We start from the raw sequence: 25,511 nt of genomic DNA on the forward strand, positions 1-25,511 counted from the left end.
CAGACACAACAGCGCGTACATCGAACATGGTCTACATCCAAACATCTTCTCTGTCCATCAAACACTAGTCTTCTCGTTTTATACCTATTTCTCCGATCAAGCATTGAGTAGGAGAGTGTATTTATAATCGCTTGTCACCTTCTTTAATGGCGCCAGTCGCTGGCTGGACATCGTCAGCGACAGACCCCTATGAAGGTAGTATTGATTGTTTGCCCTTTCCTACCAGAAGCAGATTGTTACGGAAAATCAAACCGCATTTGTTTTTAACGATTTATTAATTTTAGATGTTCGACGTAAAACGGGCATTCAAATGAAATCTAAGAACCATCTAAGATTTTAACGATTTATTAATTTTAGTTGTTTGACGTAAAGCCGCCATAACTAAGTTTAGTTTTGCAATGATTGAGCGGAAACATATATTGGAGAAGCCAAATGAATGAAAAACTAACAGAAAAGATGATTTTTTGGAAAAATTGTGCCTGACTGGCGTTTTAGAGTGACAAAAACAAGATTCAGAGTGGCGAAATGGTAGCGCGTATGCACGGAATGCATAAGAACGCAGATTCTAGTCCTATCTCTGAGCGTATCTTTTTCCAAAAATTCATCTTTTCTGTTAGTTTTTCATTCATTTGGCTTCTCCAATATATGTTTCCGCTCAGTCATTGCAAAACTGAACTTAGTTATGGCGGCTTTACGTCAAACAACTGAAATTAATAAATCGTTAAAATCTTAGATGGTTCTTAGATTTCATTTGAATCTTAGATCGGTTCAGCCATCTACGAGGAAAATGAGTTACACAATTTTAATTCCGTTTCACATATCATCCTGTAGTTCCGGAACCAGAAGTCGGATCCAAACATAACTCAAGAAACCTTATTTAGGAGCATACAAATTTTCATATGAATCTGAGCTTGTAGAAAACGGTTGAGTCATCTTCGAAACAAAAAACGTAAAAAATTGAGTGAAATTATTTGTCACATACGCATTTGCTGATCTCGACGAACTGATTCAAGTGGTACAGTGGTGTTATGTTCTTCCAGCATTTATTGCTGTGAGCAGTTTAAATCAATATAATTATAAAATTGTTCTGAATTCGGAAGTACTGCTATCTTTTAAATATGTCATATTCGAACGATTGTGTTGCCAAAACGAACCGTGCTAAAATCGGTCCGAGGCAAAATGTCATGATAAATGATACAGTCTTTTTGGTACTTAGAAACAATTGTATGTAACAGTATAAAAAATCGTGTTTTACGTTGCTCCCAAGCCTTTCTTTGCCATACAGCGCTCAGAACTTCTACTGCTGGAATATGGGGGAAAAGTCGCTTACACAAAAATTTCGATATCTCCGTTAAAAATTGACGGATTTTAACAACCTATGGCTTGTTGGATAGCTATTACCGTGTGGAATCTAAGTCTGAAAACATATTCTGTTTTCAAGGTCAATTGTGACAGATACTGTAAAAAAACATAAAAAATTTGACATAAAACTTCGTATAACTCAAAAAGTAAACATCCGATCTCAAAACCATTCAATAACGTTCTGGGTGACGGGGAGACCTTTCATTTGCGACTAGTTTGATCAAAATCGGTCCAGCCATCTCTGAGATCTCGACCTCTTAGTTGACAACACACATACAGACACACACACATACACACACACACACGGACATTTGCTCAGTTCGTCGAACTGAATCGATTGGTATATGACACTCGGCCCTCCGGGCCTCGGAAATTTTTTCTAAAATTTGAGCGAATTTTATGCCTATTTTATATATATATATAAAAAAGGTAAAAAGGTAAAACGAAACTTGTTTTCAAACGCTTTAAATTTGCTAAAGTCTAAGAGCAAATTCAGAAGTTGCAAGATTTAAATGGATGGTCTATAATATAACTGAAACTGAAACAAACGTATCCCCAGCAAGCAGTTTTAGTTTTATTTATTCGAACAGTTATACTGTCAAATTTAAAACTGCTATACGCTGCCGTTCTATTTTTTCAATATTTGAAACACAGATAAAAGGCTACTGGGGATGCTAGTTTATTTTGTTATAATTTCTAGGTTTAAATTTTAAAACTGACATAAATTATGCATCTAGAACCAAAACACTCCTGAACATGCCCTAAGGGATAGTGATTTTACTTACATTGAACCTAACGAAGCAAACTTACGGTTTATTAAATTTTGTTCCCAACTAGGTATGCATCGCTATTCCACAACCGTATTCTATGATTCATTATTAGGATGGAAAGACAGGACTTTTTCCAACTCGTTGCTAGGAAAGATGAAGAAGATTGGAAAGCATAATTCAACATGATCACCATGGCAATAGCGCGGAAATCTAGTTATATCGAATAGAAAAATTGAATTGCATACAATCTTGACGATTGACGATATGAGCACAAATCGTGTCAATATCGCGCTAATATTTTTCCTTTCGTTTTGAATCTGCAGTTCATATCGTTGATGTGAGCTTGGTATCGAAGGTATGGCCAAGACGAAGGAAGGAATATATTTATTTATAGGGTATATTGACGCTTGCTTTGATACACATGGAATCGGAATCGCAGTTCATGAGATCAGTCACACAAACATTTAAAATTGTGTTCGGCATATATCCACCAACAGGAAAATACCCAGTATCGTCTAATGTTGAACCGATTTGCATATTAGCGTGTAATATTGGATGAGAACTTCATCCACCAGAAAAAAAATCAAATACAACTGTTAAAAAAATGTGGCAATATATTTGCATTTGAAAAGCATTACGTTTTCGTTCGGAAAAATAACGAATTTTTCACAGCGGTTTAAAAGAAATTCAACTTAATAATGAATAAATTACTCATTCAGCGGTTCAAATAAGCGAATTGGCCAAAGCATGCAAACCTTATTATTTTTTAACGAAGTTCAAATTTAATTTGCTTTATTTATTTCTACCGACTGTAAAAGTACCGGATTTGTTCGTACTGTGCAAAGTAGGTGACTTCATCCTGGAAAACGTAGGAAGCCAACGAAAACGACGTCTGTTTGTGACGAGTTGATATCCAAATCCGTTCCAAATAAAAGCTAAATTGGAATTGAGAATTTTCCGCTTATTTTTTCCCTGCCGCGCGGATCTTTTCCAAATGTAATTCAGCCTGCTGAAAGATAATGTCTTCCATTTTTCCTAGGGCATGTAGGCGGTAATTAAATTTCCACGAATGTGGTGAATCGGTGACACGTGGGTCTTCTATCTGCTCGCTGCTTGTTTTCGAATTCATCCCTATTCGGTTAATGGGAACGGTATTATAGCACATTCAATTTGTTGTCAGTGAAGTGTTCGATTCGAAATCAGGTGGTGGGGATCAAATTATGAAAATTCGTATTAAATTTACATTAACTGTATATTAGTGCCGGTAAAATGTTCAACCATTGCTGGCAACCACAAAATAGAAACCACACGGAACGACCGGAATTAGCTCTGCGCCTAATTCGTATTACTGTTTTTGAATTAGTTGATTTTAACAACAAAATTTCCAAAATAACTATAAAATTAGTTGAAATTTAGAGTTTACTGTGCTGAAAAAAACTCTTATTTTTAGAGAATGTGTTTAGTTGGCGAATATTCTGGACACAAACCAGCAATATTCAATCCAACACGAACTTCTTATTGACAACTAATTTCGTTATTAAAATCAGAAACTTTGATTCTATTTATCTATCACCGTCATTACTGAAGGACAGCAGTGTCAAAGCAAAACAATCCATTAAAAAGCTAAAAGGGACAGTCTTGTTGAAACTGCTCGCAAATTGTTTAGATGTTTTTCGCATGTGTTACGATATATCCCTATATAATTTTCTAAACCGATATGTAAAAATGACGTAAACTGTTAGTGGAAAGTGTATTTATTCAGAATTTGTGCGCACTTGAAGCGATTGTGCGTAATAATGTTTTTACGCGGAACAGTGAAGTGAATTTCGAATGTTTCACTCTAATTGTGATGAAGTTTTTTTGTATCTTCAAACCTTCCGAGCTGCGCCGTCAGGTGTACTATTTGTATTCGGTTTTTGTTTTCCGAGTGCTCAAAGTTTATAGTGAGAATGGAGAAAACAGTGATTTAGAAGAAAAAAAATTAAAAAGATGTTTACGTTTCGTTTATGTCTTTTTCTCCAACACAACATCGTATTTATACCTGCCAATATAGAAAAGACAACCGCGTCTGAATTTTTTTCGGCAGTAGTGTGCCATCTAGTGGCTAGTAGTCATTAAGGTGTTACCGTTTCGGTGACAGGGCGCCATATAGCTGCAGATTGCAGAAGCCAATTCAACCATTCATATTGGTTGAAAACAACATTATATTTCTTTAATTCAACTAAAAAATTAGTTGACTGGATATGAAGTGTGCCTTAGCTAAGAAATGACAGTACGTTTAATTTGTGAATTCAACTAAAAAAAATAGTTATTTCAACAAATATTTTATTATTATTAAGGGAATGAGAATAAAAAATCTAAATCAGCAAAAGTAAGATTTTTTTAATTGTCTCAAAAAATAACTAACTAAAATCAGCAAATCAACTAATTTTTTCGCGAAAATGCTGATTTCGGTCGTTCCGTGCATTAAAAGCTATTTTCGAGGATCAAATTGACTTTGTGTTGGTTTGAACAAAAATTCCCGACAAATACCATTCTGTGGTAGTTTATTTTACCATGAACTGGTATGAAGTCGTCCGTTTCAATTGTTGTTCTTTGTTTGCTCATGATCTCATAAACAATTTATCTGGTTCACGAATAATCAGGTTTAAATTATGTTTGCTTTTGAAAACACATTAACCTAGAAGTGTAAATAGCGCAAGTCTAAATTCACTACCTACGAAACATCAGGTAAGTCGCCGTAGTTTATGTCGTTTTCGTTTTTAAATTGCACTACATCGGTGTAGCGAAAGCTGCACTGAAACCGTTCGTTTTTTGCCAATAGCACTACACCAGTGCTACACTTTTTCTGCACCGATACCATTGGTGTAGCACTCATCAAAAGTTTGGTGTATCTCTGTGCAATGGAATCGTTTATTGTAGTCAATGGTTACTGTTTTTGTTTTCGTCTTTTTGGTTCCTTTATTCATGCCTCAGTGTAGCACTGCACCGGTGTAGTGCAAATTAAAAACGAAAACGCCATTAATTTTTTTTATTAAAAGAGAAAATACGTAAAAATGTCTCCATCGTCATGTGTCATATGTATATAACCACTCTAGAAAAGTGATGAACTCAGCAGATATCAAGTCCATGAATAAATATCATCCGAGGTGTAAAACAAAATTGAGAGTTTTTCAATTGGTCCCTAGTTGACAGTGGAGATTGGCATAGGCCGTGTGGCTTATTTCGTCAAAAAATATAGCAGAGAATGCATCAACTGGGTTGCTGCTTCCAATTCGTTAATAACGACAATTTTTGGAATTTTACATTCTCTTTTCTAGTTAATAGATTCTGTTGTTCTGCTATAGATATGGGCCATACTATCAATTACCAACACATATTTGTCCCCGTGTTTTCCGATTTTTATATCAAAATAAAATTTTCGGTGTACTTTCGGAAGCGGACCAACGCTTCAATGATTTTTGACGCGCGTTTGAAATTTCGATTGCAAAAGAAACAGTAGTTTTAATTCGATTCGAAACCCAGTTTTTGATATACGTTGTGATGTGATGAACGGTATCATCAACACTGAAACAATTTGGTACAAAAAGAAACAGTTCTCAGCTCACAACCTCTAAGAAAACAGAAGTGAACTTCACTATTTTAGGTAATTCCGTAATCTGGATCCGAAAATTTGTATAGCTGTTTTCGGTTCTTCTGACCATCAACTAAAATGACCCACAAATTTGATTAGTTTCGAGCTGGATTTAGAAAATTTTTCTACGTTCCTTTGGAAATTCATTTTCAACACTCATCACCGTATAATTCTGGTACCTGAAGGTGAATTCGGAAAGTTTCACATATTTTGTTTGGGAATTTAAATCTGAATTAACGAAAATTGGAGTTTTTTGGTGCATTTGACTACTATTTTTCCGGTACTTCTGTAGCCGAAATCCGAAGTCAGCTTGGTCTACAGCACCTGGCCATTAACTAACTTGTGATACAAATAGGACTATTTAGCGTCCTACATTGTTTGCATCGTAGACGGTTTGAAATTTTATGCACTCATTAACGTGTAATTCCGGAACCGGAAGTAACAGTCAGCTGTTTTATATGATACCATTGGACCTTTCATTTGATTTAGAGATTGTGAAAATCGGTTGAGCCATCTATGAGAAATCGAAATGAGTTACGGTATTTCCTAAACCGAAAAATGGGAAACGGTATAGCTGAAATGAGATTATTCAGTCATCTGCAAACAGGCCCGTACCCAGGATTCCGTTTCGGGAGGGGCACTCAGATAAAAAAAATAATATTACTGAAGATTATTTGTGTACCTACTAATCCTTGCTGTGCCTTTTACCGGCGTTTTTAAAAGACACTTCGAACTTTTCCACAGGAACTGTCATTATGGAGTATTCGAATAAAATTTGTGACAAGCTTTCAGAAAAATAACGCATGTAGCGCTTCGTAACGCCCAAAAATTTTAATATGTATCGCAAGTAACACTTGAAATTTATAAACGAGTAACGCATGTAACGTTTCGTAACGTCATAACTCTCAAAACGGTATCCCATGTAACGCTTCGTAACGTCTATAACATACAAAAAGTAACACTTGTTACGCTTTATAACACCTATTACGCATGTAACGCTTCGTAGGGCCAAAAACTTTTAAAATATAAAGCATGTCATACTGTTATTTATTTGTTTACTATTATTGTGTCCATCGGATACAAGATCTAAATGGACAAATAGAGTGGGAAAACCCCATTTGAGTTGAACTGTTCGTTTGTCATTCTCAATTGGGCGCAAAAACCACTATCTTTTCAAAAACATAAACGAAAGTAATAAAACACAATGTAACTTAAAGATAGTATCACAAATGCCACTAATAAAATAAAATCTTAAAAATTCAAATCACAGTGGATCGTTTCAGTTTTTTCGCGAAATGACTAGATGATTCACCAAATTCAAAAAGATCCTCAACAGCGGTGAAAGATATTCGTTTGAAACTTACAAACGAATAACGCCTCGTAACGTCATAACACACACAAAATTATCCCATGTAACGCCTCTTAACGTCTATGACTTACAAAAAAATAACGCTTGTAACGCTTAGTAACATCTATAATGCATGTAACACTTTGTAACGCCAAAGACTTTAAAAATGTAACGTAACGTATACTTTAATTTTGAAAACGAGTAACTCTTTAAACGTTTCGTAACGTCATAATTAACAAAAAATATCCCATGTAACGCTTGTTAACATCTATAACTTACAAAAAAGTATCGCTTGTAACGCTTCGTAACACCTTTAAATAACAAAAAAGTAACGCTTCGCAACACTTCGTAACGCGTATAACTTAATAAAAATAATGTTTTGTGACGCCTATGATTCACAAAAAGTAACGCATGTAATGCTTCGTAACGCCAATAACTTACAAAAAAATAACGTCTATAACTCACGAACAAGTAACGCTTCGTAAAGCCTACAACTTACAAAAAAGTAACGCACGTAACACCTACAATTTACAAAAAAATACAGGCATCGTCTATAACGTATAAGAAAGTACCGCATGTAACGCTTCGTAACGTCTATAACTTTCAAAAATGTAACACTCCGCAGCGCCTATAGCAGACTAGAACGTAATGCATGTAACGCTTCGTAACGCTTGTAACTTACAAAAAAATAACGCATATAACGCTCCGTAACGCTTGTAACTTACAAAAAAAATAACGCATATAACGCTCCGTAATACCTAAAACTTCCTTAAAAGTAATGCATCAAAACTCGTCTACGGCGAGAATCTAACCCTGATAACGGCTTTTAACAATCATAATTTCCACAAAATAACTCATATGATTTGTAATCTCACGATAATATCGAGTGGAACGCTTCGTCAAATGTAACATTTTCCTAAATTGAGGACGGGTGATGGGTAAGTCGATGCCTTTCACGCCTGAGTTCGATTCCCAACCCCGCACATAGGATCAGAGTTTTTTCTAGCCCGAAGGGGCAAATGACCTTAAGGTTAAAACCTCTATAATCGGAACAAAAAAAATCCATCGTACTTTCCCAGGCGTTGCACAGTGGTTCAAAAGCGCAATTTCACGCTCTTAATTGATAACTCATAGGAACGTGGTTTTTGAGGTACAGTATCTTCAGCAAAGTGGCTCAGAATGATAGAAGCCATCTTTTGGCTAATTTAAATGATAAATGATTAATGATAAATGATAAATGATTAATCCCCCTAAAAGTGAGATAAAAATATGATTTCAGTTCAGAGCCAACATAGGGGCTAAGTTACGCGTTGATCCAGTTAAGCTTCAAATAAACTTCAAAAACTAAACTACTGTTTTGTGTATCATAATTATTGTCATTTATTTTACCCCAGTTTCATCCTCCATTTTATGTAATTTTTACTCTTTTCTGCTTCGTAGGGCCTGCCAATGCGTGCTTCATCGGTATAATATTTCTTAACCCCTCGGGCCCCCTCCTCCGGGTACGTGACTGCCCGCAAATAAGATATACAAACTGGAGGAATATACGAGCAACTTTAAAGGAAATTGCAGCTCTCTACTAGATCAATTATAAAATTATATGTTGTATGACATTTTGAAACGTTTTTTTGAGCTTAAGTTTGAAAAAAAAAATAGGTTTAGCACTTGCACATATTCACATAAAATTCAGATAGCCTTTGTATGATACTACAAAATATTTCGTTTGAATTAAAGGCCCCCGGAGAATGGCAGTTGATGGTTAAAACCGGAATGAAATAAAATAACAGTAATAACAATAATAATTTATTCATTTATTTATTTATTTATTTATTTATTTATTTATTATCATTGTTATGTCCATCGGATATAAAAATCTAAATGGACGAGGATGGGAAAAAGCCCATTTGAGTAGCCAATCAAATGAGCGCAAAAACCATCATCTTTAAAAACGGCGGGTGGGTAATGTCAGAGACATAACTGGATGTCGTGAATACGAAAAAACTGGCACGCTCCCATCACTTTTCCGAATATCAGTTAGTTGATTGATTGTATGAATTGTGCAAGCTTTCCCCCTTTTCACTAATAGAGTTTGAAGCGATGCACCAACATTAAAGTACAGATTAGTTACATTAAACTGCTACTATTCTACAACTATATATTCCACACTTGAAACAATTCCTTTTTAATTTGCCAATATAGGAGGCTAGGTACGACAAATTTGTAGTTTATTTTTATTGAAGCAATGAAGTTAGAAGATATCTGATTCTTCTCGAAATTTCAATACGAGACAATTGCAATGGCCTGGTCTGAAATGTATCGACGATCTTCGGTATGCAAGAGTCATTTTAATAATAATAGTTATAGTAATGATAATAATAATAATGATAATAATAATAATAATAATAAAAATAATAATAATAATAATAATAATAATAATAATAATAATAATAATAATAATAATAATAATAATAATAATAATAATAATAATAATAATAATAATAATAATAATAATAATAATAATAATAATAATAATAATAATAATAATAATAATAATAATAATAATAATAATAATAATAATAATAATAATAATAATAATAATAATAATAACAATAATACAGATTAATCTGTATATATGGCAACCCTGTTTCGCATGGCATATTTTCACACGACCCCATACTAGTATAAAGAAGTGTTCAACATCATCACTTCCACTTTCGCATTGCCGTTCGTAATTGAATATGTTAGTGACGGTGAAAATTATTTTAACTTCCATCTTGATGAATCTTTTGGTAGGAAACATTGAAAGTTTAGTTAACTCCTAATGATTATCTGTGGCACTAAAAAGTGCCTCGAATTGTCTTAAAAGTGCTTTGAATGGGCCATGCTGGACTTTTTCTGCCTTTCTACCGGTTTTCGGTGCCATCGTACTGACGGTGTCTCGTACGTTCAGAGTAGCTGCATTAACTTAAATGACGCTATTTCTCACATCACATTTCATTTTATACCTGCTACTGGCAGCGGTGTACGGACTGCCCCTATTTGAGATTATGTCACACAACTGAAAATTTTATCATAAAATTGTGATCATATTTCCGATGGCATGTAGCAAGAATTATGTTGATTCATTAGATACAACAGGAGATATTCACGATCAAAAACTTATCACTCTCTCAGAGGGTAAATTTTGAAAAGGCGCCTTATAGTAAAGTAAGTCGTATTCACGACAAAACATGAATAACAATAATTACATTACGAGAATAAAAAAAATCACAAATTAGCATAGATATGACAAATAACATCAAAACAAAGATTGTAAAATATATAGTCAAAGCTCAACAGATCTTTTAATTTTCCTCACAAAGCTACTAGATGATTCTCCAAACTCGAAATGATTTTCCACAGAATAATAATAATAATAATAATAACAATAATAATAATAATAATAATAATCATAATAATAATAATAATAATAATAATAATAATAATAATAATAATAATAATAATAATAATAATAATAATAATAATAATAATAATAATAATAATAATAATAATAATAATAATAATAATAATAATAATAATAATAATAATAATAATAATAATAATAATAATAATAATAATAATAATAATATTAATAATAATAATAATAATAATTTGAAACTATTGAAACTATGTTCAAAATAATCGAATTGGCCTCTCCAAGAGAAGTGAGTGCACAAAAATGTTACAAACACACATACACACTCAAACATTTTGCGTCCTTGACGAGCTGATTTGAATGGTATATGACATTCGGTCCTTCGGATCTATGCTAATATTTGTTCTGAATATTAATGCAGCAACGTTTTTGCACTCCACATAAACTTCTTTATTTCTAAGCAAACTGTTTTTGTTTTTGATATAGCGATGCGAATTCGAGGAGTTGGCATCACTGGGAGTACGATGCGGTGTCTGGATGTTGACCTCTAAGAAGTCGAAGTGTATCAAGCAACTTGTGGTGGAGTGATTGATCGCGGCGGTCGTTTTGAATGATGATGCAGCTGTGGCAAGTGTGTGTTGAATAGTGGGAAGTGGAATTTGATGAAAGTTGCTGATTCGCGGAACAGCGAAGTGTTCAAGCAACTGAAATTACGAGTTTGCCACCCAAAACTAAGCGACGTCAGCCAATCGAAGCGCCATCTGCGTGTCATTGTCAGTGTTATCAGATTTATGTTGTCAGATTTCGTACCCTTGGAGTGCTGAATAATATCCATTTATAGTATAGTACAACAAAATGAATTGATTCGGTAGAACTAAATCGTAAATATTTCGAGTTATAATAAGCGCAACAACATAAATTTAGCCTTTTTCATATACCAATTTTGACAAAACTTTTAACATTGTGATACAGGGCCGCTTCTACGGAGGGACAGTGGGGGCACGTGCTCCCGGGCCCACTGTCTTAGGGGGCCCTTGGCGGGACCCGCCGTGCAAGAAAAAAGGTCATTTAGTTAGTAAGGGGCACGCAAAAAAAATCTTGCTCCCGAGCCCATTAATACGTAAAAGCGACGCTGGTGTGATATGACAATAAATAACTCCCGTCATTTCTTTTTGTGCGTTACACAGGATTGGACACCGTGGTGAGGACCTTTCACCAACAGTAACATCAGACCTTCTGCGTGGTATAATGCCTCAAACGCACAAGTCGAGCTCTCATTTTCTTTTCGGACGGCGCGCAAAGCAGTCGTCTTCGAGCAGCTGAAACGGCTAAAATAGACTTTCTACGCGATGTGAAGCTACATTTGGATTGAATTCTGGAACGGAATCCTAGAACTGAGTTTTTGAACTGAATTTAGAACCTGAATTCTGGTCCTGTACTTAATTGCAGGTTTGAAATTTCTGAATTCAGTTTCAGATTTTATTTCCAAAATACAGGATCAAAAGTTAAAACCAAGACTCTGGAGTCTTAATTCTGTATACTGTAACTTGGTTCTTAGAAAGTGGTTTCTTGACAAGATTTTTAAACGGAATTTAGTGCTTTAATATTAGTTCGAAATTTGTATCCAGAATTCTGCATGCTAGTCAAGTCAATCAACTAATACGAACGATTATCGATATTCGGAAGAGTGAAAAGAAGAGTGTCAGTTTTATTCATATTCTCGTCTTCCGGATATGTTTCACCCACCCGCCTTTTTTTGCCACTCGTCTTAGACTCAAAAGTGCATAACAGTTTATGAAGAATTGTTATACCACCTAGTAGTTCAACATAAACTGCTAAGCAGACGTAAAGTATCTGCTGTTGAAGAACACTTTCAATTTTGCACCAAAGTGAAATATTTTAACGGAGGTATCGAACTAAATTAGGCTAATCTCTGGATGGCCGAAGTTTAAGTTAAAGTATCTAATTATATCAAGATCGGTTACATGGAGGAGAAGGTCCATTTGGTGCCAGTTAATCGCCCTTGACCTGTAGAATTCTAGTGTTGGAATTACAATTTTGCATCAATAATTCAAGTTTTTCAAATGTCTGTAAATTGTTTTATCCGTAACTTGTGGTTAAGTTCTATTGTTTTCTAATGTGTAGTTTGTTAATGCTGAGTGAACTATCTTTTTCATACATTTTTTCTTCTTGTCGATTTAATAATTTTTAGTTGGTTTGACGTAAATGCATAAATTATGACGTCAGTACATAAGTAAATGACGGAATGCATTAGAACGCAGGTTCGAGTCCTGCTTCTGAGCAAAAAAATCATCATTATGTCTCCGCTAAGGCATTGCAAAACTGAACTTCTTCCCGTTGCCGTTTTCGTACAAATAACAGTTTCCGAGTTTCAACGATTGGTTCGTGTGATTACAGCGAAATTTTATAAGGATCCTTCAAGATTACTCAAACATCAATCGTGGGTACCATTGAAGAATCTATAAATAATTCTCACATGTTTACACAACAACGGTGGGAATCTCTTTTTTATTGTATTTTGAACAAACTTCGTCGTATTTCCTTTCCTCACCTGCCATGTTCCACCTATAAAAGAAAAAAAGAATTACCAATTCATGTTTCTGACAGCTCTTCAACTATTTCCTTTTTTTCAGATTCTGGAATGCACCATCGGAAACAATTGGATTCAGTTTGAGATAAAGGATCTTGCGGAAAAAAATTACCAACAAATACGCTTACATTTTTTACCACGTTTGTCCAGTCGACTGGAATGAACCATTTTATCGCAAATATTCAATCGGAAGCCAAAACGATCATTAATCATTTCTGATTGAAAGTAAATAACGGCAATAATATCAAGGTCCTCAGGCAGAAGCCCAGCGGTTTTGTGCTGGAAGCCACGTCATCATTATTCGAAAGCATTTTCCGGATTTTGTCGATGACACAGCGAAGATCATGATTTGATTACCGATTGCGGTTTGATTCCTTCTAAATTCAGCAATGTCAGTTTTGTATTCGTGTTTGCGTACTTGAGTGTGTGGGTGGCAATAGTTGAAATGTGTGACTTATCAGCATTCAACAGTTTTGGCAGGAAGAGCATGCCAAGAAGCTTCCAGGGCGGGATGATACAGCAAATCGTGAAATTGACTATAAATTGTCGGAACGAACTTGTTCACCAATAAAACCTAGGCTTTGCGGCTGTGAAGAAACACGGTGACGGTGGCCGATACGTTTTGCGGTTTCTTTCCAGATAATGAACCCGAATAATTGGTTTTATTAGAGTTGCCAAGGAGAACCCAGCTAGATAAGAGGAATAGTGTCGTTAGACTACCGGTGCTGGAAGCTGCGAAAACCACGTTCGGTCGTGTGTTTGGACGGGAAAAACATGTTATGCCATTATCACCTGCTTGTATGCTTATCCTGCTTTGTGGTTAATTGTTGGGGTTCTACTTCCGAGTATTTAATCATTCGTCATGGTCGGTCACGGGTACGTCATTCAAGCGAGAAAGATCACATCCGGTGGGGTCTGCAAGTGTTTGATAATTTCACTCTTCTGGACTATGACACCGTGGATGATTCGAATGAAACCACCAACATTGTTAGCAACACCGTTTCCGGTTCGAAAGCACACAATGGAGTTGAAAAGGTAGGCCACCTGAATTCCTTTTCCGAGACTGGAAATAGTTCCGATACGCTAACGATCCAGTTCAGTGAGTCGGAAGAGTTAGATCGAATGATTGACATCAGTGACTTCGATAGCATCTCCATTGGGACTAGGAATATGGGCCTGCGACAGCCAAATGTCAACAGTTTGGAAAACAATCACATCCTGAGCACATCCCCGGTTGCCGCCCTGGATTTAATTCAATCGTCTGCTAGATTGACACCTGCTTTGACGTCCATGGCGGCAGCGTCAACAAAAGGTATCCAACAGCAGCCCAAGCTTATCAAAAAGGAAATAATGGAAAACATAAGAAAAACGGTCGACAAAGGACTGGAATATCTCAAATATCACAAGAATTTGGATGAGGTTAAGATAGAGCTGAAACCGTTTCGCTCACACGTGGCTGGGGGTGGCATCGATGACAGGCCCGAACACACTTTAGCAAGAAATTCTATTGATGCTAACACAATATTGGGAAAAGTTATTCCCAGTCACGAACAACACGAAACAAGGCCAGTAGAAGGCAAACGAAAAGATTACACACCAGTGTCACCACCTTTTCTTGCTCTATCCACAACAACGGATGCCGCAAGAAAACTACACTTTTTCCCCTTTTCCGCCGGGGATAAGCATTGGAATAGTGTTAAGATACATAATACTGGTAGTTTTTCGATTCCGTCAGCAGAAGCTGCCAACCGGAATCTTTTTACTGCGGTAAGGGCGGATACTGCTATCGGACTGGATAGTATAGACTATGCCAATGATTTTCCGCTGACTGGTGCGAGTGATTTCGCTTCTAAAAACTCTGCTGATGAACTAAATAGCCAGCGGGTGCATAGCGACAAAAAAAATTATCCAATTAATCCAGCAGAATTGAATCCGGGAAACAGTATAGAGATGAAATTTAATTATGCCCAGCGAAAAGCAAAACCGTTCGAGCCACATTCCTCGGTGACCTTTCCGGAAAATGACCATGACAACGACGATGAGGATGAGGAAGACGACGGAGAAAATGGAAAAGAGGTGATAAATATTCTCAACGATGCGCCAACAATGAGCTTCGAGCCAAGTGAGGTGGACGTTTCATCCACAATGATTTTCAATGGTGACCCGGAACTAGACGGTCCACCAGTTTGGGTGTCCGATGCGGAAGATTCGAAGGTAGATGATGTAATCAATTACCGACCATCGGAAGCAAACGAGATTTTTCGGCTAGAGGATATTGACTTAAGCGAATTGGACGAAACCAGCCGGAACAATCGGAGAAATTTAATGAAAGGCCGCGATGTGGTGACACAATTTCTACAAATCGTTGAAAGTCAACATCTACTAGGCTCCAACTGTACGGCAGGAACCGCACTCAATCTCGGTGAAGGTGTAGTAGACCGCTATGCCCAGGACAGGTTCAGAGTAGAAGCGGAAATTGCCGTCAACAGAGCAAACATGCTGACTCGGTGAGTTGAGATTTTTTTTCTAATTTCATTTGGTTTTTCTCGGTCCGATCACCAGTTGGATATAAATGAGTGGAAATCCGATTTTCCTAACGATGCACTTGGGCTTCAGCATGGAAACGTTGAGTTTCCATTTTAATTATACTTGCATTTCCGTTCCGTTGTAGTTGGTATCTAGGATTGGCACAGCTAACAGTAATCAATGTCAAGAGAACTGATTGTGAGAATGGTATGGAACGAAAACTCTGGATTTCGTCAATAAGCTTTAAACATTTCAACCCACCAACAGCCACATTTTGAATGTTAAGCGAAGTAAGACTTTCAATATTTGATTCTGGTTCAGTTTGGTTTGATTGTGGTTGAGTATGTTACCCGGGATTAAATTACATTGTTTCGAAATTAATTGCATGAAATAGTCCGGCGTGGTTTACCGAATAGTTTTTAATACATATCTCGAATAACTATTCGATGTAAATAGAATCGAGAGTGACATTATGTTCAGCTGCGTGTTGAGTTTTCGCTCGGAATATTTTTCATTAAATTCATTCTTCATTCAATGGTTGAAGTGACAAGTGATACTTTATTATTCAGGGAAAAGTGTTGGCTGTTGATAATTTACCACCCAAAAACAGGGCCGGTGAAAGAGAGGGGAGTACCCGAAATTTTCAAAGGTTACCCACCTGAAATTTGTAGCGGAAAACGATAACCAGAATATTGTTTGTAACACGGAATTATAAATACAATCGTTCCAAAACTATGTTATGTCGTGTTTGAATTACATTTACATTAGAATTAGAGAATATTTCTGAATTGTGGGTCGCCGGTACGAAAAATAACCCACTTTAACTTAACACGTTTCACTGGATCTGCCCAAAAGTAAACGTTTTTAACCTATCCTAACGCATGACACTAAGAAATGACACTTTCATTTTTCAGTCCACGCTTTCAACAATTTTTGATAAAAACAGGCAAATTTATTTGAATAATCGTTGCCGAAGTGCAGAAATAAGTATTTGCTCTGAGGTGGTAGTATCTATCTTAATTCATTGTGCGGATAAACATAAAAAACTGGAATATCATATTTGGGTAAAAAAAGCAGTTTTATCTATTTCAAATCAACTTTCTTACCAGAGGCCTACCAACAAAAATGTTCGGGAAGGGCGGTTCAGAACATGGGTATCAATTTCCATACGTATGAAACATGCATATAATAACTTAAAAACGTGCTTAATCCACCTAGCAGTGAGATTATACCTTTTTTTATCAATCCGCATGAATATTCTTCGGTGCTTCAGTTTTCATGGCATTATTTTAATGACCTTCGTTTTAAGCGGCGAAACTGCCAATCGGATCGAATTTGAATCTAAAAGAGTGACAATCGATTAAACATTCCATGATATGTCGAAGTAATTTCCACTTTAGGGTTTAGGATAATTAAGGTACCTCTAGAGCCGGTATTCAGGAACCAACATAACCCAAACCGATTCGTATGGCCATATGACGAAAAAATTGCAATATTTTTGAGTCCAACTTTAAAGCTTTTCGGGATTGTCATCTTCTATATCACTTTGAATTTTAAAAATTCATCATCCTACAAATCCAGAATCGGAAGTCAGAATTGGGTAAAATTTAATTTATTTTAATTTGAACTTTTGTTTCTGAAATTCGATTCGGTTTTTTTTGAGAAAACGATTTAGCTTTAAGAAACGATTCGATACTGAAACCGGAATTCGAAATTCGGTGTAGCCGAAGTCAGACAAATTTACCTGAGTAGCTGTATAGTTTACATTTGTTTCAAAATGTTCAAAATCTTTGAGGAATCGTAGTTCGAATTATATTTTTGGGTGCCTTCCGAAACGAAAACTGAATACAACGAAAAATGAAATAAGTTTATTTGGTTATCGACTATCCAAATCTAACCCAATAAACCTGATTAATTTATGTGAAATAGACATTAGTATAATCACCCTGTATCTCTGAAACCGGAAATTGGATCTTTTTATAGAATCTTAAAACTTTTCATTTGAATCTTAAATGATTCTTAGAATTCAATTGAATCTTAGATCGGCTCAGCCATCTACGAGAAAAATAAGTTACACTGTTTTAATTTCGTTTCACATATCATCCTGTAGTTCCGGAACCAGAGGTCGGAGCCAAACATAATTCAGGAACCTGGTTTGAGCGTACATATACGACTTTTCATATGAATCTGAGTTTGTAGAAAACTGTTGAGTCATCTCCGAAAAAATTGAGTGAAATTATTTGTCACACACGCATTTGCTGATCTCGACGAACTGATTCGAATGGTATATGGCTGTTATGTTCTTCCAGCATTTATTGCTGTAAGTAGTTTAAATCAATATAATTATAGAACTACTTTCAACTCAAAACTTCTGCCATCGTCTGGTTTACATATGGCATATTCGAACGATTATGTTTCCAAAAACGAACCGTGCGAAAATCGGTCCGAGGCAAAATATCATGTTGTACACATTCTTTTGGGTACTTAGAAACAAATGTATATAATAGTATAAAAAATCGTGTTTTATGTTGCTCCCAAGCATAGCTTTGTCATACAATGCACAGAACTCCTACTGCTGGAATAGGGGGAAAAGTCGCTTACACAAAAATGTCGATATCTCCGTTAAAAATGGACGGATTTCAACAATCTATGGTTTGTTGGATAGGTATTACCGTGCGAACTCTAAGTCTGAAAATATATTCTGTTTTCAAGGTATATTGTGACAAAAAACTGAATATTTTGTCATTTAGGGGTTAGCCAAATTTTGTGCTAGGGCACATAACCGTTTTTATTATTTTTACGTTTCGTCTTTGACTCATCAGTGCAGAGCAGTTCAAATTGAACTGCTTAGTGCTAAACTCAGCAGTTCAATTTGAACCGCTAAGCAGACGTAAAGTTTCTGCTACTTACAGAACACTTTTTGTTTTGCAACGGAGTGCAATGTCTTTTCTGACGTGCCGAACGAAAACGTGTTTTCGACTATTTCTGGCCGATGCAGGTATGGTCATTTAGGGGTTAGCCAAATTTTGTGCTAGGGCACATAACCGTTTTTATTATTTTGAATATTTTGACATAAAACTTCGTATAACTCAAAAAGTGAACATTCGATCTCAGAACCATTCAATAGTGTTCTGGGTGACGGGGAGACCTTTCATTTGCGACTAGTTTGATCAAAATCGGTTCAGCCATCTCTGAGATCTCGACCTCTTAGTTGACAACACACACCCACCCACACACACAAACAACCACCCACACACACACACACACACACACACACACACACACACACACACACACACACACACACACACACACACACACACACACACACACACACACACACACACACACACACACACACACACACACACACACACACACACACACACACACACACACACACACACACACACACACACACACACACACACACACACACACACACACACACACACACACACACACACACACACACACACACACACACACACACACACACACACACACACACACACACACACACACACACACACACACACACATTCTCTCAGTTAGTCGAGCTGAATCGATTGGTATATGACATTCGGCCCTTCGGGCCTCGGAAAATTTTTCTAAAGTTTGAGCAAATTCTACCTTTTTTTATATATATAAAAAAAGGTAAAAATGTTTGGTTATCAAGTAGTTTGTTTCCAACCTTTTTAAATAGTGGTGTTATGGCGCCTTTCTTATATTACTTATATTTTAAAATCCATCACTAGAAGATTCTGTCAAGATTTTTTCTTTCAAACTTAAATATAATCAAAAACTTCATATAGGTATAAACTACCATAACCTTTTCAATTTGTAAACAATTATGTCAGGTTAGCGTAGATTTCAATGTGGCAACACTGCACGCTATACAAAATTGAACAAGTCGCGCTGTGTTCTAGACGATGGTGTTTTCTTCTTTCGTACCAGCACGTACCGATGCGTACTGGTGAAATCATTTTGTATGACAGTTTGAAAGTTTTGATAATAATCGCCCTATAATTTTGGAATCAGAAGTCGGATCTGAATAAAATTTAACAGCATCTTTTTGGACACTGAGAGCTTCAATTTGTATCATAATTTTTTCGAAAATCGGTTCAACCGATGCTGAGAAATTGAAGTGAGTTCCGATTTTGGAACTTTTCTTTATTATTACTGGTGCGTTTGGAAGCGGAAACCGGGGACTGGTACTCCCAAAGTAAATTTATTTATCCACTTACTAACATACTAGATTAAACGTAGACCTGAGATCATTAGTGAAGCACTTTCCCTATATCAAAAATGAAAATAATGTACGCAATAATAACTTGAGATTCATCCCGTGATTTGAAACTTAAAATGATATGCAAAGCTGCATATGATTCCAACTCCCAAATCGCTTCAATTTTGGTGAGTTGATAATGCAAAAATCAGTAGCTACTGTTGAATGAGTCCTTGGTGATTGGATCATTCTGCTTTTAATTTCTCTCCCATCCGTTTACTGCAGCACCACAAAACTCGACTCGAGGGTGTGCCTATGCAATAAAATTGTCATTTTCAGATATCACAGATGCCAACGCACGGTTGGGAAATAGCCCTACCCTAACCACCTCGGAGCCTAAGCTTTCTTCATAATCTCGAACACGTTTCCGGTCAGGAGCCTGCTCTAAAGTACTTACGCGATGGTATATCTAACATAATCCGTTCGAAGCACGTATTGTGTAACTTTCCGGTAACGAGCAACTACGGCGGCAGAATTGCTTCTGTGAAAAGTTAAACGTAGAGATACAGACACTGAAGTTACTGTGCATAAATGGTGCGATTACTCGTCACAACACGAAGCTCAAATAGCTGCAGCCACTTTTAAGTATCATATGTGCATGACATCCACCAATTTTCCACCAATGGAGGTGGATTTGTGTTTAAGAATGCTACGACACAAAATAGTATTAATACCTATCAGTGCTTTTACACCGAATTGGATGAAGATGAAGAGTTCTGACAATGTGAACAAATGACAACCCAGAAATGCTGGAAATTATAATCCATCGAAGACTTGTCAATTCTTGCAGGAACTCTTTTCAGAGTTACGATTAGGATAGTTCATTCCGGTACGAAAATGCTCATGAGTAATTCCGGAAATAAATAGCAAGTCACACAATCCGATTATGATGAAACTTGGCACATATCTTCCGTAGAGCACACTTTTCGTTTTGCACGCACCCCATGTAAATTTACGTCTATAGTTACCGAGTTACCAGTTCGAGCGACTCATTTTTATTGTTAATCTAACACATGTTTAATGCATTCTGATATGGATCACTCTTATGAATCCCATGCAGTTCGAAAAATGCATAACAATAATCCACTCTTGTGTCAAAAGAGGTGACTTCGAAATTGCGTTCAACGTGCACCGTAAATTGAAATGTCAATAATCATTCAGCAAGATTTGTAACGGTGTTTGAGAGGTGTGAATATTTCTTTAATTAGGTAGTTATTTTTTCATACAAAATTGATGCGGTACCTATGTGTTGCCCTCGAAAAGTCTAATTACAAGTTGTATCAAACAACTGTGCGTCTGTAACGCATGGGTATTTTGTCATCCTACCAACTGCTTCTGTGTTTTCAATGTCTTCGATGATGAAACTTCGAAGAATTTCGTATTGTATCCGTTTCGGTCTTGTCCCTGCTTTCCTATATAGTCTTTTATGTATGAAGCGGTCAATACTATTATTGCTTTAATTATTTAGAAATGATTGGTATACTATCACATACTTTTCGAATATGCTCTGATTGTTTCTATCTTTGTCGATTTTTTTTGGATATTTTTTAAGTAAGTATAACATTAGTAAGGAAATGAGTGAAAATTAGTAAGGAAATGAGTGAAAATAACGAATGTTATAGAAAGTACAACGCAATTTAAGAGAGAGCTGCATTTAACATGCAATCAAACGACTAGGTGTGTAGATTTTGAACGATGTTATCGGCGCTGTTTGCGACTCTCAGAAGCAACAAAGAGAACATGCTTACGTTCCTCTTCCTGAGACAGAAGAAACAGAAATATTGAGTTAATTCACATTGCAATATATGCATATATACATACCACCAACCATGTGGGATTTGTTTAGCATGTTTCATTTCTTCCACAGACCAGTGGACAGTAACGGTTCTGTCATAATCATTGCAATTTGCTGAGGACTATGAGCAGTTTTCTAGTCCTTTGAGAAATATATTTTGATTGTTTTGTTAATCGTTGTTCCGTGAAGAGAGTAATGAATTTAGAGTAAGAAAAAAATTAGATATTGTGGAAAGGGAAACTGCAAAGTATTCTACAATCGACAACATTGCTGTCTTTAACAAAATTACATATATTTCGTATAGGTCCACGTAAACCGTACTATTCCAGAAGCACACATCTTACACTTTCTGTTAGAAGGTGACATTTGAGTCAAAATTGGAGAAATTCAATCCTTTCTCAATCTGATAGTGTATTTATACCTGTCCGAATCAGTTTCGTCGTCATTGCAATGTGTCATAAGATCAGTACCGGCACCGAACCGGATCGGAAAGGTTTGAACGTTTCTTCACGGTTCATAAGACGTCAATTTACTCTTATTCCTGATAATAGTAGTCCTCCTTTTCGAATTAAATTCATCAGCTCAGGACGAATGTGATAAATTAATATTCATCCGAACTGCATCAAGTTAATCCAAATTGGTGTCCAACTCCAGGCATGAGAATGCTTGAAACCACCAAGCACTGTTAGTCATATTCACTCCGTGATCGATGTAGAAAGCAAAGCCTAGGGGCTCAGCTCATCAACCAAAGCCTAGGGAATAAACACATGATAATATTATAAGTAATAAGTAAATCATGTTATCTACCAAGATAAATCCTGATCATTTCCTCGCCCCACTAACATCACTCCTTTCCTGTGACACTTGTGGTGATACACAGGAGTTCCTCGGTCACTAGTAGCAACAAGTGTTGAACTAACATTCCTTCCCTTCCCATATTGACCTGCATGGGCATGGCCATCTACGTTATTGATCAGTCCATGTTCTAAGTCAGTTTAGGTTTGCATGTTGAGCATGATCTCCGACGCCCCAAATATCATGCATTTGATTCAATATACAATTTCAACTGGTTTCTGATCAATCACGGAAACAGTCAACTAAGCTAAGCTAAAATTGAATATCATAAGCATAATGCGAGTCAAAACAACAAACAGTTTCATATTCTGTTGTAGAATTGCTCCATTTTCGTTTCTATATTCAGGAGGCATAAAATTTCTCGCGTATGTAACGAGTATTACTAAAAAGCCGAATGTCCATACACTTTTTTTGTATGTTATATTTCTGATGCATATGGTGATTTCACCTGATATCCCTACGACTGAAGTTGTTAGATTTTCAGACAGAGTAAAATATTGCTTAATGAACTTCAATCCCAATGGGTCTAAAAGTAGATGATAGATTCTTTTTATTTTCACTCTCTTCTAACTTAACTTCCTAATTATTGGTGTAGAGCAACACCAAACATTTTCATTATCCTATCAGATAATGAACGAACATTTGTATAATAACGAATCAGAAAGTAAACGAGATAATGTCATTATAGGCTTATAGGTTCATTTGTAAAGATTGCAATAAAATATCATTAATGTCGCGTACCTACTTGCTTTTTTTTAGATTGATTTAAGGACTATTCACACATATCCGATCCGGTTCAGTGCCGCCACGACACCGTGCACGGATACTGATATTATTTTATTCGTTTTCTATGCCGGCATTCACACCGGCACCGTGCCGTTTCAGTGCAGCTCGCCGTCCGGTAAACTCAAATTCGTCGTACCCGATATTTTTTTATTTTCACTGAAGCCGGTATGTCACTGCAACTAACAAGATCTGCCAACTATATAAATTCATTAATTAATTATGACTTTTGAATGTCATATATCATTCGACTCAGTTCAAATTCAAATTCAAAAGAAAGGTCCTATCATCCCATAGGACGATATAGCGTGACCGATTTTCACGAAATTAGATTCAAACAAAAAATCTTATAGTCCCATAAGTCACTATTAATTTTTATTTTTATCCGGCTTTCGGTTTCGGAATTACAAATGTGAAAATCTATGAGAAAATACGCACTCAATTTTCTCGAGAATTTCTTAACTGATTTCTACAAACTAAGATGCAAATGAAAAGATCTTTAAAAAGTCCCCAAGAAGTTAATCCAGATACGATTAACGGTTCCGGTATTACAGCGCAATAATTGAAAAATTTTCGATTTCTTAAGTATTTTTTCCAAAGTGATGGCGAAACGTGGTGCACATTTTGATAGAACTTACTAGTAAATTCATCTAGTTGACAGAGCTTGTTAGTAAGTGTAGAAATAAATCTACTTTGGGAATACTACTCCCCGGTTTTCGCCTCCGAACGCACCAGTAATCCAGTAAACCAGTAAATCGGAACTCACTTCGATTTCTCAGCATCGGTTGAACCGATTTTCACAAAGCATGATTCAAATTGAAGCTCTTAGTGTCCAAAAAGATGCTGCACAATTTTATTCAGATCCGACTTCTGGTTCCGAAATTATAAGGCGACTAGTATCAAAACTTTCAAAACTCTCAAAACCGGTACGCATCGGTACGTGCTGGTACGATAGAAGAAAACACCCCCGGCTAGCGCACAGCGTGCATTGTTCAATTTTGTACAAATTGTACAATGTACAAATTCAACTGTTTACAAATTGAAAAGGTGATGGTAGTTTATACCAATGAAAGTTTTTTATTTTATTCAAGTTTGAAAAACAATCTTGACAGAATGAGTTTTTGAAAGTATAAGTAATATGAGGTGACCTAAAAAGGTTTTTTTTGTGGTTTTATAATATTTTGTAGCTGACGATATAAAGAAATGATGGGCAAAAATGTTATAATCTTTTAAAACAACGAGAATTTACTAAAATAATAAGAAATCTGTAACAAACGCAATTCTTCTACAGTATTTAAAAATTGAAAATAAAGTTTTAAGCTACACGTTTCAATACTTTTGAATAATCTGCAAAGCGCAGGAAAATGAATGTTTTCAATAACTATTATTGCAAAACCGCTTTATCTTAGTAACAATAGCATTTAGTAAATTCTCGAATAGCAACTTTTAAAAATTGACTTAGCTTAAAAGACTATAATTTTTTCGCTTATTATTTCTTCATCTTTTTTTTCAAAATACGTTTATTTCATAGGCGATATATATAAATTTTTCTTCGCTGTGGCATCCACAATACATAATACTTTAAACCTAATACATTTCGAATATCATATTAGTATGTTGGTATTCATTAGTTAATCTAAGCACTGTTTTTATCAAGCGATTTGTTATTATAAATTACATTAGATAAAATACATTTATTTTGTACATGATCTTATACCACACATGATTTTGTACATGATCTTAAACCACACCCCGAGGTATTTGAAAGTCAAAACCTTTTGGATCATTCTTCCCATCATATGAAACTGAAGCTGCGCGGGATCATGCTTTCTTGAAAAGACGACCAGCCCTGTTTTCTCCGCAGAGAATTTGACACCCAGATGAACAGCCCAAACGGACAAGTTATCTAAGGGATCTTGCAATGGTTTTTGCAGATCAATAGCTTTGGGTCCAGTAACTGAAACCACGCCATTATCTGCCAATTGTCTTAGTTATTATTATTATTTATTTATTTCGGTTTTAGCCTATTTTAGGCCATTCGCCGGATTGTCTTAGTGTACACGGCTGTCAATGTCATTCACGTAAAAATTAAAGAGGAGCGGACTGAGGCATGAGCCTTGCGGG

The 25,511-nt window shown here is 36.0% G+C and overlaps 1 protein-coding gene across 2 annotated transcripts in view; it reads left to right on the forward strand.

Annotated features, from left to right (window-relative positions):
- The window catches only part of LOC131436379 (uncharacterized), a 731,094-nt gene that overhangs the window by 283,136 nt on the left and 422,447 nt on the right, over window positions 1–25,511 (forward strand). For both annotated transcript variants that reach the window (XM_058605077.1, XM_058605076.1), the window contains one exon: window positions 13,184–15,647. In XM_058605077.1, coding sequence (XP_058461060.1) covers window positions 13,915–15,647 — 1,733 coding nt within the window. In that variant the 5' untranslated portion in view covers window positions 13,184–13,914. The remainder of the gene's footprint in view (window positions 1–13,183; window positions 15,648–25,511) is intronic.

The sequence above is a fragment of the Malaya genurostris genome, chromosome 3, assembly GCF_030247185.1.
Source record: "Malaya genurostris strain Urasoe2022 chromosome 3, Malgen_1.1, whole genome shotgun sequence".
Classification (NCBI taxonomy): domain Eukaryota; kingdom Metazoa; phylum Arthropoda; class Insecta; order Diptera; family Culicidae; genus Malaya; species Malaya genurostris.